The 14,389-nt window shown below is 41.2% G+C and overlaps 1 protein-coding gene across 1 annotated transcript in view; it reads right to left on the reverse strand.

Moving 5' to 3' along the window:
- Positions 1 to 14,389, reverse strand: part of nell2a (neural EGFL like 2a) — an 81,080-nt gene that overhangs the window by 59,542 nt on the left and 7,149 nt on the right. The window contains exons 3-9 of the mRNA XM_023400381.2: positions 10,761 to 10,911; positions 9,217 to 9,390; positions 7,186 to 7,282; positions 4,130 to 4,202; positions 3,418 to 3,500; positions 2,932 to 3,060; positions 270 to 372 (exon numbers count right to left, since the gene is read on the reverse strand). Coding sequence (XP_023256149.1) covers positions 270 to 372; positions 2,932 to 3,060; positions 3,418 to 3,500; positions 4,130 to 4,202; positions 7,186 to 7,282; positions 9,217 to 9,390; positions 10,761 to 10,911 — 810 coding nt within the window. The remainder of the gene's footprint in view (positions 1 to 269; positions 373 to 2,931; positions 3,061 to 3,417; positions 3,501 to 4,129; positions 4,203 to 7,185; positions 7,283 to 9,216; positions 9,391 to 10,760; positions 10,912 to 14,389) is intronic.

Here is a 14,389-nt window from a genome sequence, read left to right on the forward strand (position 1 = left end):
TCTGTGTTTTGAAGCCAGCTAGTGAATAATTGATTGGTCCATGTATATGCAAAAGGACAGACCCATCTCAAGAGGCATGTTAGGAGGTAGCTTAGCAACACAGCAGAGCCCTGGTCAATTGTTAGACAGCCCTTGTGGAGGCGTGATGTGTGCTCTAAATCTGGTGGTGGTGGAGGTTGTTTTGCTGCGGCATGTACGTGTTTGTGTACAATTGTGTCCGTGATTGTATGAGTGTAGGAGGGTGATGAGGTTAAGGGTACTCCACTCACGCTGGCACTCCCTGCAGCAGGCACCCTTTACGTAGGCAGGCGCTGTGCCCACTGGGCACTGAGGGGGAGGGCAGGAGATGGCCTCACATTGCACCGTGCCATTCTGGTGGAGAGAGAGAAACATAAGTTGTTTAAAGAGTAACTACTACAGGCCTACCGATGCTGGATTACTCAGGCTGCTACTGATAGGTATTACACCAATATCTGACAATATTACTGCGGATATTCCTTTTGATTTTTCATAGACACATAATTATAAGGATCTCTTAAATTTGGTAATTACAAAATTGTGAAAATAATATACAATTAGACATTTTACAGTTAAAAAAATCAAAGTTAACAGTTGGTTAACAAAGTCTGTAATGGACTCTGTATCTTTGGCATTTCTGTACTTCAGTGTTTTGTTATTTACTGGCCAACATTAATACTGATTTGTCTGTTGTGTGATGTGTTTTTTGAGTAGAAAACCTCTATTTATTATTCATCTTAACAGATAAAACAAAACAACCACCAAAATTTAAACAATCAAAAGGAAGACCGCAAGATGCTGGTGAAAGACCCAGAAAAAGCAAGTAATTGGACCTTGAGTCAAGATTTTAATGCAATGCAACGAAGGAGTTGAGCAGAGGGTTTTTCATCAGGGATGATTGTATGTACAACAATGATCACACAGTGACATCACACACAGTGGTAAAGGAGTGGTCAGTGATTTTAAAGGCTCATGATCCTGCTCTTGTTTTCAAACTGTAGACACTGAGAGGGATCAGATTTTGAGCAGGACAATTTAACAGTGAGTTACAATCTACGGTTTTAGATATTTGTGGCATTTAAAAATTTTGAGCGGCTGTTGTCCCTCCGCCGTTTTTGTTGTCCTCAGTAAGTCTATCGGCAAGGTTTATTGTGAGTCCTTGATATATGTAGGTGGTGAAATTGAGCTGGTGACACACAGTACAGTAGTGTATTGTCCGTTAAGCAATCACCTCTCAACTACTAACTGGATAATAAGTAACAGTTTATTGATTCATACCAGTACTGACTACTGTCTCAGCCTCCAAGCCATAGCTCTTCTGTGGAGCCATTTATTCTCCAGCAAATTCAATGGGGCTCGACAACTAATTTAAGTCTGAAAATTTCCATTTTAAATGACAACAACCCCCCACCCCCCTTCCATATACAAACATTTGCCCCCTGCCTATCCGCCACTAGTCAACTGGACTTTTTAAATATGCTGAGAGGGAGGTCTCTGGGAGAAATCGAGGTTATGTTAACTCCATTAAACGACAAAAGCCACTGTAAATCTTCTCATCACCTGCAGTAGATTTCAACAGTAACCCCTATACGCAATATATTTAAATGATATCTCCTTTTCCCCAGCTGTGCCTGTAATTAACATTGCTTCCACGGATGAAAGCTCTGTGACAGCAACATCTATGAACCTGATACACATAATTGATAACATCTTAATGCATGACCTTTGAATTTTAAAGGTCATGGCTAATTGCCACCCATACGGTAAGGAACATATCCCATCTAATTCCTTAATTGCATCCCAGGAATGGCAACACACTGTTCCCGGGGAATGCAGCGATTTCATAGGATGAGTGGGCAGAACAAATCCCTGATGATAATTATCATCTGTCAAGAGCAATTAGGTGCAGTGCACTGAGAGATATGTGATTTACTTTTTTTTTTTTTGCATGTTGGCTAGTGGTGCGCGATGGCATCTCATTGGCTGGTTGGAGAGCTTCAGTAGCAGGGAATGAGTTTCATGTTCCAAAATTGAGTAGACTGACAGGGGGTGAAATCTGTTTGCTGGTGTGGTACAAGCTCCAGATCGCCAATTGCTTCTAATTCTCTTTTTGGCAATTATTCACAGTTTATGTAGCACAAAGTAGATCCTTGAGAGAATCGAGCATCACTAACCACTGTTGCTAATGTGTCTAATCCTGAGTACTGTGGAGGTTTTCAATACAGTATCTGTTCTCGGGTAACTGGGGCAACCCTCCTCTAATGCAAGGAAATAATGAGAATACAAGCTGTCGACAATGGAGCCCCTCCACTCTGCACCTCCACCCCACCCAAAAACACCCACCCACAGACCCCCGCCTTCACACACTTGATGAACACAAAAAGCCAAGACTTACAATGGGAGCAATGAACGTGTGTGTAAATGTAGACAGTCACATGCACACACACAAACCGAGGCGTGGAGACAAATGTGAACACACTGCGATACAGACATGATGAAAAATGGATTTTCTCCCTTCTCTTTCTCTAACACACACACACACACACACACACAAAGACATACACACAAACAAAAACATGTACACACACATATACACACATTCATATTTTCACACACAGACACTAACACATACACTACACATCTATCTATTTTATGACACATTCACATGCCTGTAGACATTCAATAACACAAACACATCCAGTATGACAAGAACATAATTCCGGATTCAGAATGTTCCCACACACACACACACACACACACACACACACACACACACACACTTAATTAAAACGGAATGCCCTCCCTTGGTCTTTATTACTCTAACATGCACACTCGTACCTAGTGTGCACACACACACAGACACACAGACACACAGACATACACACAGTCGCACACCCGTGTGTGAAGCCCCACCGTGCATGTGCAGTTCCTGCAGCCATCTGTCCAGCCCTCGTCCTCCCTGTAGACGACCCCCTTGACGCTGCAGGTTCTCTCACAATAGCAGCCATCCAGCCCATTCATCTTCTCCTCCGCCCTGGACAGCTGCTCACACCCCCCCACCCCCCCAAAGAAACAAAAGGCAAGACGAGGAGAAGACGAGAGTGAGCCTTGTTGAGTCTATATTCACATGTAAGCAAACCAGTGGCAGCAGAAAAGTCGGTCATTAGACACCATTAACACCTTTTACACACAAACACACACACACGCACACACACACACAGTCTCTGCATCATTTCAACAACAGCTGATGTCTAATATCAACACGCCCCTGACCGCCTGTTGCAATGGATGTTAACAATTGTATTTTTATATATACATATAATATATATATATACATGTATAATGCACAAATTGAGACCTAAATGTCAAAGTAAGACAGATTATATCACGCTACATTACCTTGCTGGATGTTTTAGCAAGAATGTCCTGAAGCTCCATGATTTTCTGCACAAGTCCGTGGAAATCATTGCAGGTTGGGCATGCTGAGATACAAGACACAATACACTTCACTTTAGTACACATCATTCTTTCAAGAAACTGTGATATAACCAACAATTAAAAATATATGTTAGCTGGAAAGAGCACCACCTACAATAACTTATCATATTAAAATCCAAGAAAATATATATCACCACATTGGCAAGTAACTGAATTGTAAAAATAGCAATAGCGTAAAGTTTTCCAACTCAAGAGTCTCACAGATTACCACTTTAAGTCTGAGATATAACTTAATTAACTGAGGTACGTAAATCATTTCTTTAATGTGTGTGATGTTCCTCCTAACGCCACACATTATTATATTTACACAGATGAAATACAACTTGCACACTGATGTCAGAGTTTGTTTTGCACCTTCACTTGTGAATTCAAAAGAAACTCTATCAAATTGAATTTAGTCAAGGTCTTTTACTGATTTATTGACCATTCTCAAAACATTTTATTACCAAAGGTTTCATTGAAGGAAAAGCTGTTTTACTCCAGTGAGTATAGAGTCTTTCAAGAATTTAAATACAAAACAAATCAGTGCAATCAAGTGTCAGAGTTTTCATTTAAATCTAACTAAACACTCGGTGAAATGCTTCTTTGAACTGTTAAGGAGGATTGCACTCACTTCTGTTCAGGTCTGGACACTGTGAGATGTAACCCTGTGGCATCACCACGATCTCCACGTCCTGCATCACTCCCTGAGCACACAGACACACAACAAACTTCAGGAAGAGAGAAACACCTTACGGAAAGCAGAAATGACATGAAGCATGTTAACTCGTAGTAAGTGGGTGAGGACCCAGAGGGGCGGTGGTGTCTGAGTGTGCTCGCAGTACATTTTCCACGTGAGATAACATGAAACCCAAGCATACCCGGGACATGCAAACACAAAACCAACAGCCCTGTTTATGAGAACCTCGCTTACTGCTGCAATCATAAAACTGAACACAGTTCGTCTGGGAACGAGCGCAAATTTATTTTTCAAAGGACGGAGCGAGAGACAGACAAGTTAGTTCTGAGGTAATACATCTCAGAGGTTGTTGCTCTGATGAATCATCTCATAACTGGGCACCAGCAGGAAGTTAAGTGAACTACTGATGTGGGGGTTTTAGTAGGTAGATGGAATTTCTATTTATTCTTCCAATCTCCTCTGATAAGCATAAACAGGAGATACAGATTCAATTTGATTCATAAGTCCCAATTGGTACCCGTTCGTCCTGTGTCCACACCCCAAACACATACACACACGTGTATACACATGCACACGGATGCTCTGTCGCCATGGTAACCTGGCCCATTTCATTCCTTGAGTGCATTATTTCCCTTACAGAAGTGGAGCGGTGCAACTTAGGAGAAATTGTTTTTTAAATTGTCCTGCCACTTCAATTTACCGGCCATAAATTCAAAATCCTGCGGTAATGATGTGCTGATTTTTCACGGCAACGTGCTGAAATGGAGGCAGATAGAGTTGTGTCTATCAAACTTGTAACGGAACCATAAAACTATACAAATATCCGCAGCCATTGCACACTTTTCCCATCATGCCTCTCCAGCAAACTTTATCTATACTGTATATATTACTGTGTTATTACTTTCTATGCTTTTTTTGTTTTTTAAGTAAATGTGATTAAATTCATTGAAACAGTCAACAGGAATAGTTCTTTATTTTCAGTAATGTCACATATTTCAGAGTGAAATGGAATATATGGGTGAGGTCTAGCTACATAAGGGATTTAAATAAAATCCATTAGCTGCGATTGGATCATTTAGAAGTGGGCGTGGCTTAGCAACCATGGCGTGATACAGAGCTCAAGGGAGATAAAGAGCTGTCAATTATCTCATTTATGAATTAGACCCCAGCCCACTTATATATTTACCAAATGACATCCACAAACCCACCTCTTATGACATCCTATAATCCACTATCTTATGGTCAAGTGTAGATTTATATGATGGGTGAGGATAGTTAGCTGCCCCAATTCACATTTCATTGGATACATGTATGTATGTACACATGAAGAAGAATCCTCAAAAGAAGATAAAACAATAGTCAAAAGTCAAAAATATTTTTTTTTTGACAATTCAAGACAAAACTTGAAAGATTGAACTGAACAATTAACAAAGATACAGGATTAGAAATGGAAAAATGTATTCTTTATTGCAGTGTCTTTAAGCAGAGCCGGTGTCGTAAAGCAGCGCTATCTAAACAACCAGTTGCCAGACTTTGCTTTGCACCTTCTGGCGAGTGAAAAAAAAAAACCGAAGAGACAATTTTCCAAACTGATTCTTCTGTGTCAGGGACTCTGTTTACTGCAGCATGCATACCGTAACACGTGGGATGATTGTCACATCCGTACGGGAAACGTGAATTTGTGAAAAACAGCTTTGGATGCAGTTATATATTAATTATCTACAAGATGCAAACAATCATCAGAAGATATATATATCCTGCCAGGCTAAAAAAAAAAAATGAAATCTGAAATCTGACTGTGCAGTAAAACCTGATTTGCATGTTTCAACAGCTGCTGTTTCTTGTTGCATTTGGGATTGCTTGAAATAACACTAAATTATTTCCAGCCTTTTAAGTTGCAACAATTGCTACATTATCATATAAATCAGCTACAAATAGCATATTAAACTCAAAAATGGTGTCACTAGATAAGTTTAGCTATCGTACAATGTGTGTAGACTATAAAGACGATATTGAAACAGTAGTGAAACACAGGTGCAGATACACTTATTCTAATTAACTTCTATACTATTACTGCTACGGCCGTGATTTTCAGCTGACACCCATGCACACATACATACATGGACTGTTTCTGTGTGTGTGTGTGTGTGTGTGTGTGTGTGTGTGTGTGTGTGGGAGCACATGTGTACTAATGAAGCAGTGTGTTTGAAAAGGAGACGTGTCTTGCTAGCCACTAATCAAGGCTTCACAGAGTCGCGGGGAGAGATGCTGCTACGTGACAAGATTAGTGGGTGACCTCCGAGGCTTCTTTCATCTACCAATTAACACAGAGGAAATTCAACAGCCGCGATACAATGTGTAGAGCATTAACAGCCTCCCCCACACACATGCACACACGCACACACACACAAATGCAGGTACACACATACACAAACATCACCACACCATCAAACACAGAGCCAGACTGATTAAAATAGTTATAGCTGCTGGTAAGCTGACATTTTGCCCCAACATGTCTCCCCAGGTGGGAAATTTTTGGAGTTCGGTTCAGTCTGAGAGATGAGATATATGTCTCCCTGTCTGATAAACAAAGCTATAGACTAAGCTTAATGAGCATAGTCCAGAGGCTATTTAAGGATTTCTCCCAAATCAGCGTTGTGGGGGTTGCTGAGATAATTGCACTGGGCTTAGCTGCAGACTAAGGGAAAAGAAGCAACAATGACAAAAAAAAAAGTCAATTCCTAGGATAGGCAGAGCAACACTCAAATTAAAATGGTAAGCCTTGAGAAATGCACGCAATTAAATCCAGCAGCTATAATAAATAAAGCCAAACAAGCCAAGCAAAGGGGCAGAAGATACAGTTTAAACCAAGACTGAGTGTGGAGCAAAAAAGCTGGCGCAACAGCTCAGATGAATGACTTGTTCTTGCCGTTCGGAATCATTTGCTGCTCAGTAACATCACAGATCACAGTTTGTACGGCCATGCTAACCTTGAAGAAGCCATGAGCAGCATTTCTCTGTCCCAGCCAGAAGGAAGCATCCTCAGGTATGTCCATGTAGGGCGCTTCCACCACCCGCTCATAGATCCTGCAACAAACACAAAGAGTAGTTATAGGAATCCATACAAGTTATATTCACTTTTTTAATCTCAATTTCAGATGACCCACCCCCCTCCTCTCTCACACTGCAGGCCTTGCCCTGTTAAATCTTCCTGTTAACTCTTTCCCTGAGGAGGGTATGGATAGCCACATGCTCTCTGTGATACACATGGTGTCACCGTCTGCCTCTTTTATCGTGCCAAGGATGGAATCCTAACACATGAACAGTAACACCCCTGTCATACAGCAGAGCAGATGCATGTATAACGCGGGTGTACTGACCCATGTTGCCGTCAGCAGAGACCACAGTCTGCAGTGTCGTTCCGTGCACTTAACTGCTAAACAACAGCAATACACTAAATTACACCGAGTAATTACCAAATTAAGTTTCGTTTTTCAGTCCACACAAATGTTCTCTCGCTTGCCCACAAGTGCGCACATGTTGTTTCTCACCTCTTTTCTCTCTGTTTCTCTCTCTCTCTCTCTCTCTCTCTCTCTCTCTCTCTCTCTCTGCTCTTGAGGAGTTAGTTAGATGATGTTTCAGCTGTGATATCATGAAATTATTTTTCCATCTCTGAAGGAAAGGCCAGTTCACCAAAGGCGGAGAGACTCCAACCCTCATTAAACTCTGACTGAGAGGAGGGTAGTCAAGGAGGGTCGGCTGACGCGTGTTGTTGACCCATTCTGATAGACTGCCCTTCTGAGTGTGGTATAAGAGACGAGGCTGTGATCCCTAAAGAGCTTCCCACCAGAAAACACTGACAAAACATTGAAAGTTGCCAAAAATAATTTTACATTTTCGTTTTTTGTGGTAAACTGTGAAAGGTGTGTTTTGTTGTCAAGTGAAACAGCGGTACTGTTGCATTCATGTTGCATTGTGCAGTTCTCATCTAAAGCTGTAAAAGTGTTTCTTTTCCATTTACAACTTGATTGACTTGTTGACTAAGGATAGTATCATGAAAAGAGAAGTTATATGACAACTGCATTTGACAAGTTAAACCAGGAATGCATCGATCCAATTGTTTCTCTTGCGATGATGATTTCAGTACCTCAACTCAGTGCATCCGCCTGTAAAGAGCACCGATCCAATACTAATGCTGTCTTTTGCCCAAATTTAAAATGTGTGAGATTGAAATCATTTTTATGTAAGGTAACATAAGGGGAGGCATTGCTGTCACACAGAGTTGGAGGGTTGCCATGACTAAATTAATGTAACTGATAGTGGAGACAGTGAATTTTATAATGATATTGACTGAAACTGAATTTAATGTGGATCAGTCATGTCATGGCTGATATCAATCTGGTGTATTGGACTGGTGCGTCCTTGATTAACAGTTATTTTTTGAAACACAGGAGTAAATCATATCTCTTTTCTCAGTTTTAATCAGATATGAAACTGGAGAGCCGCTATTCTCCCAAACTGCAGTACATACAGCGGAGCAGAACAAGAGATATACTCTCTTTTATTCCACACATTCTTCTTCCTTATCAAAACCTGGCACCTACATTACCCAGAATGCATCGTGTGCACTGACAGTTTGGTCAGAGATTCAGGTGTGTTATGCTAATAGCACCTAAAGTAGCCTTGAGCCATCAGCCTCAAGCAGAGATGAGGGGCAGCCACAGATGTCTGGTAACCTCATTTCTCCCGTACTCCACACCACATTTTTCTTTTTTTCCGTTTTCAAACTTGTAGTCTTCAGCCCCAGAGGACACTGACTCAAGTGACATCACTTGAGGCAAATTATCAGAACTCACACAGCTCCACTTGGAGCCCCAAAAGGCTTTATTAAACTTCTTTCACATATGCAGAATTTCTCCTCAAGACCTGTAAAACAGACTTTGATGTGTAAAATTGGTTTTGTTCCTCTTCAACTTCATTTTCACTTCTACTACTTATGCAGCAAATTCCCAGAATCTTACCTGTTGCAGTCAACATGTAGTATGACATGAGAGGCACTGACGGCCACAGAGACCTTGTGCCACTGGTCATCAGCCAGGCTGTAAGGGAACACCTCGGTGTGGGCCTGTTGGCCTTTGGTACGGTAGTGAAGACGCACCTCGCTGCGCTGGCCGCTGCTCTCCAGCTCCAGGAACCTGCAGAATAAAAGTAGCAGCAAAACCTGTTTCTAATAACAGCCACACAGTGACAGGTTCTCTGAGAATTTGAATTCCCTGCATTGTATAGTATGTCTTGTTGCATTAAAGTCTCATTACTGGAAGTGAATCCTGGAAAATTTCTCTTCGCACAAAAACCTGCATGCATCACCAAAGCGTCTGAACTCGGGGCTCCTCTCGGCACAGTGCTGAGAGGTAAACGCGTCACTCATTTCCAAGCAGTGCACTCACATCTCCTCAGGTTTGCAACACCATTTAGAATTTAATCACATCGGTAGTCAAGCATAATGGTACTATATGGCTTTTAAGTGCAACATCAGCAACACACCACAATGGTCCACATGTAGAGGTTCAGCTCTTTACATTGGAGTATTAGTATTCTAGGAGAATCCTCTTCTCCACACCACTGAGATTCAACCAGCATAGTGACACTAATGGAAAGAGCTGCTGATACACACTCATCACCTCTGCCTTTAAAGACATACTTATTTAAACTCGAGTCATTTGCTGGAAAACATATTCAAAAGAAAAATACACACTCGTGCAAGCAAGGCAATGGAACTGACTTATCTGCAAACCACATCTAATAGATTTACTCTCCCCCAGCCATGCATGCACATTCATCCCGGCTCCATAAATGCACCTCCTAACACTTCTGACGCCGAATTAGTCCTCGCCATGTCTCAGAATGAAACCATGCAGCGCTGCTTAGTTGCATATGAATGGCTGGGAAAGCTAATCAGCAGCGGGGAAAGCCATTAACAACCCTGTGAGCTCTCTTCTCAGGACTGACTTTAATGTACAAACTGTTCAATCAACGCATTATGTGGAATTCAGATTGCTGTTCTGATCATCCAACGGCTCAGCTACCACAAACTAATGGAAAACATTAGCATGCTAACTGCAGATAGTGTGTCATTAGTTTTCGATCCACGATTACAGACTCAATGTTTGGATCGTTGATGGACTGTGAATAATACATTGGCATACAGGGTGATTTGCTTTGTTTGTTCGCGTGTAAAGCATCCAAAATGCTCATCAAATACAAATATTCTGGTTTCAATCAACATATCACAGACTGCTGATGTGACAAAAAAGGCAGCAGTACTAAATTAAAAATAAAACAACTTCAATTATGGTTTAGCAGCTTTACTGCACTGCATGTGACGCTGCTAAAATATGCATCTCAAATTAACTTCACAATATATGTTTCCAAAAACTTGTTTTAAAATGTACTTTTACATATTCTATATAACACTGATAGGATTTTTTTTTTTTTTTTATCTGTATGCATTTCTGTTGTGTAGCTGCAAATACATCCAAGTCAAAATAGAGTGAACTGATCATACCTGTGTTCAGACTGATGGATGGAGAGGATGACCCCCGAGTTGAGATGATCCTGTTTAAGGGTCACCAGCACAGTAAACTCATTCTTGCCTCTCAGCTTCTGCACCATTTGCTCGGAGACCTCAAAAGGAGCCTTCACTTCCCTGGAGGACCCTGAATGAACACATAAATATGGCATCATCATTTTCAGCATTAAAAGCCACCTTTCTCGTGGAGATTTTTAACTCTAACAGACTTTAAACTGAGTGTGTTATAAAATAAAATAAAAATAGAACTAACAATGTGTCTTTAATATTTACATTTCATTCATCTTACAAAGACTTTTGCTGAATATATTGATGCCACCGCTGAAAAGCAATATTTAAACACATAACACATTTATGTGGATATGTTAAAAAAAAAAATGTCTTTATCAAAATCTAGATCTTTTTTCGTCAACCTTAATAATTTCCTTGTTTTGGTAAATGTGTACCAGCGGTCTTGCTTTATTTAAGCAATAGATGTCTGGAAATGTAAACACTGACAAGATGAGGGAAGCTGTAATAATTTTAATTATATACTACAATTTAACTGAGTGATGTTAAAATGTGCTGTAGTTGAAATTAAATGCACAACTGATATTTTAGGGATACAAGTCATTAAACAGGAAAATTTGCTGTACAAAACTACAGAACATTCGGATGGGATTTCACAGGGCATATGCTGTAAATATTTCATGTATTCACTCTCTGGACGAATTTGAATTCATAAATGTAAAATCAACACTAAACCCACTAAACACACTTACTGGCATGAAAATAATTTAAAGAAAATGTTTCATATTTCGTGTAAAATGTTTCATGGCTCTATAACGACATATTTCACAGTGCTTACAGCTGTGTTGCCATTTCACTCACACCTTAGGCAGGCGCAAGTCAAACAAAAATTTTATGTTTAGTGCTGTGTTTATGTTGATGTAAAATGTCTTGTGATAAACGTCTCTGTACCCTCAAGATGATGATTGGGTGGTCTGTCAGATTAAGGCATTAGGAAACTAGCCAGCAGCTATTTTGAAGATTCGGTGCTTTCAAGATAAGGTCAGGTCATTCACCCTAAAACAAAACTATCAGATCAATGGATCAACCAATTTCTTCTTGGCTTAGTGCAGGACTAGAGATATGAACCTGTGTATTTGGGGAGAAGAAGTGAGAGGCTAATGGTGATGGTATGGATGGGAGGGGCATTTTCTGTGTAGTTAGCTCGTAAGCTCCTGTTCCCACCGGTGTGCCCCCTTCCTCCTCTCTAACTCTACACAGACATCTATGCTACTTTAATGGAAGCATCAATAAATGATGACGTTTCTCAGAAGCAATCACATCAAAGAGTTCACTTCCAGCTATGGGATGCATGCAAGATGCCCTGGCACATTTATGCGCTCCAGGAAGCTAGCGTGGTGGCTTTTCCACAGTGTATTAACATTACTTCCAGCTGGTGGAAGAAGCCAATTAACACAATGCAACATGAAACAGCAGGCAACACCATGACGAAGACTGATGACCTCATCCTTATATATGACACGATGACAGCATGCTGAAAACAGAGACCTGTTCATACTTCTCTTCTTAAACTTTCAGCGAGCACTTACACGCTAGCATTAGCCTCCTCCTGGTGTAGGCTTTTAAGCCCATCAGGGACGTATTTTGAGTCATTTCTGTCTAAACAAAATTGCTCACTCGATTTGTTGCTCACCAGAAGAGATGCACAGGGCACGGTCTCATGCATTTTGCATTGGCAGTGCAGTATCATTCCAGTGTCATTGGCTGAGGTGGGACAGATGGTCCAATGACTGCAACAGGAGCTCTGCCTTGCAGTAATCTGCCGTCATCAACAGATCCCACTTAATAACCAAATCCAAATGACCACTGTCAACAGTAACCTCAGAAACTACAGGACATTATTTTAGTTTTGATCAAAATTACTGAATTGCAATTAAAGCTAGAGTACTTGAGTAAGTTTGATGTATACATATTTATTTATTTATTTTTAGACAAAATTTGTGCCGTTTTCCATTTTCCACAGGATGTATGATTTCTATGAAAATAAGCTCTGGTCAGTCTATTGCCATGCCATGTGTTGAACAGAGACTACACTGACATTTCAATCATGGACAAAATGAGCGCAGTGGGAGCAGGTGTCAGGGCGGGGTCCACACTGAGAGAGGTTTGATGAGGCGGGGGGGATGGTGGAGGATTGAGGAACCACTACCACTGGGCTGCTCCACAGCCTGGCAGCCATGAGCCTTTGATCTATGAGTGGATGACTCTCATCACCAGTCTTTATGCTCTGAGGGGAAGGGGCTGCTTCAAATGGGACTGTGGGGGATTGGAGGGCGGAGGCATCTTCTCGTTTGGATGGAGTGATGAGATCGGTCTGTGGAGTTGCCTGTATGAAAGACGTGATGATCTTCCCACTCTATAACAGCCACTCAAACCAAGATTGAGACAGCTATAGCAGTAACATCTCTGCGTTCCTAAAACATACATGAAAGAGCAGTAGACTAGTTTGTGCTGTAAGGAGGAGGCCAGTTTTCCTCCCTGCCAAATCAATGTGGCCCTGCTGAGAGGGCCTTTGGTCGATTATCTATTGGCAGGCGCCTGGATGGGGCAGCCACCACCTGCTCCTAACGACCACTCTGATGTGAGACACTGACACAAAATAGCTTGGAAATGATGACTTAGCATAAAATTCTAAAGTGCACATTTTTCAGCCCAATAACACGGCTCTTGTCGTCTATCCAAGTTGTTTACAGGATATGAGCACCGGCTGATTGTGAGAAAAGTGTGTTTTTGAGACATACAAAGTTTTATCAGCTGACTAAAGCTCTTCAAAAGCCTCAGGCTCCACAGCATGCCTAGGAAGCACAGCTTTGGGCTACAGCCTAATCTTATCTTCTGGATACATTGTGCTTTAATGGTTATACTCCGGCCACGATTTCCATCCCACAGCTTCACTTCTAATCTTAAACTGTCTAATGTGGTCTTATTTTGTCTGACCCTTAGTACAAACACTGCTGTAATCCCCCCCCCCAACTCGACCATCACAGCGTTCTCATGGAGGTGTATAGGCAGTGCTGCACCAGTCACTTGCTCACACATTTAGCATTTAGAGCAGGTGCCCTGCAGCAAAGCTTGAGAGTCCAGATACACCCGGCTTTGACACAATCCTTTTCTCACACACCGCTTTCACTTCTGCATGTATTTACAGAATGGAAGTTTTTGTACTAGAAAGAGATAATTTCCCCCATTTTGAAGCAGAAGGAACAGACTGAAGTATATTTTTCTGCTCATTACATGTTTGGCTTCTAATTTAATAATTTCCCAGAGGAAACTGTGACTAAAAACAGTATTACTGATACTAGATGGGAAGATCACAGCTTTTTGTATGTGAATAATCAGGACTTTCTTTGGTCTCTAGTGACTTGCCAGAACAAAATAACACCTCCTACGTCTTTGCAAAAACTCTTCAACAACATTTTGCAAATAAGTAAAGCTATATTTCCACCAGTGAAGAGTGAGCGAGCCATGAGGTACAGTAAACACAAAGAGCCAAGAGGGGTCAGAATAAACACTGTGATCCAATCAGCAGAGGAAGG

This window comes from Seriola lalandi, unplaced genomic scaffold (genome assembly GCF_002814215.2).
Source record: "Seriola lalandi dorsalis isolate HSWRI2012SDOR001 ecotype SW California unplaced genomic scaffold, Sedor1 jcf7180002052274, whole genome shotgun sequence".
NCBI lineage: Eukaryota > Metazoa > Chordata > Actinopteri > Carangiformes > Carangidae > Seriola > Seriola lalandi.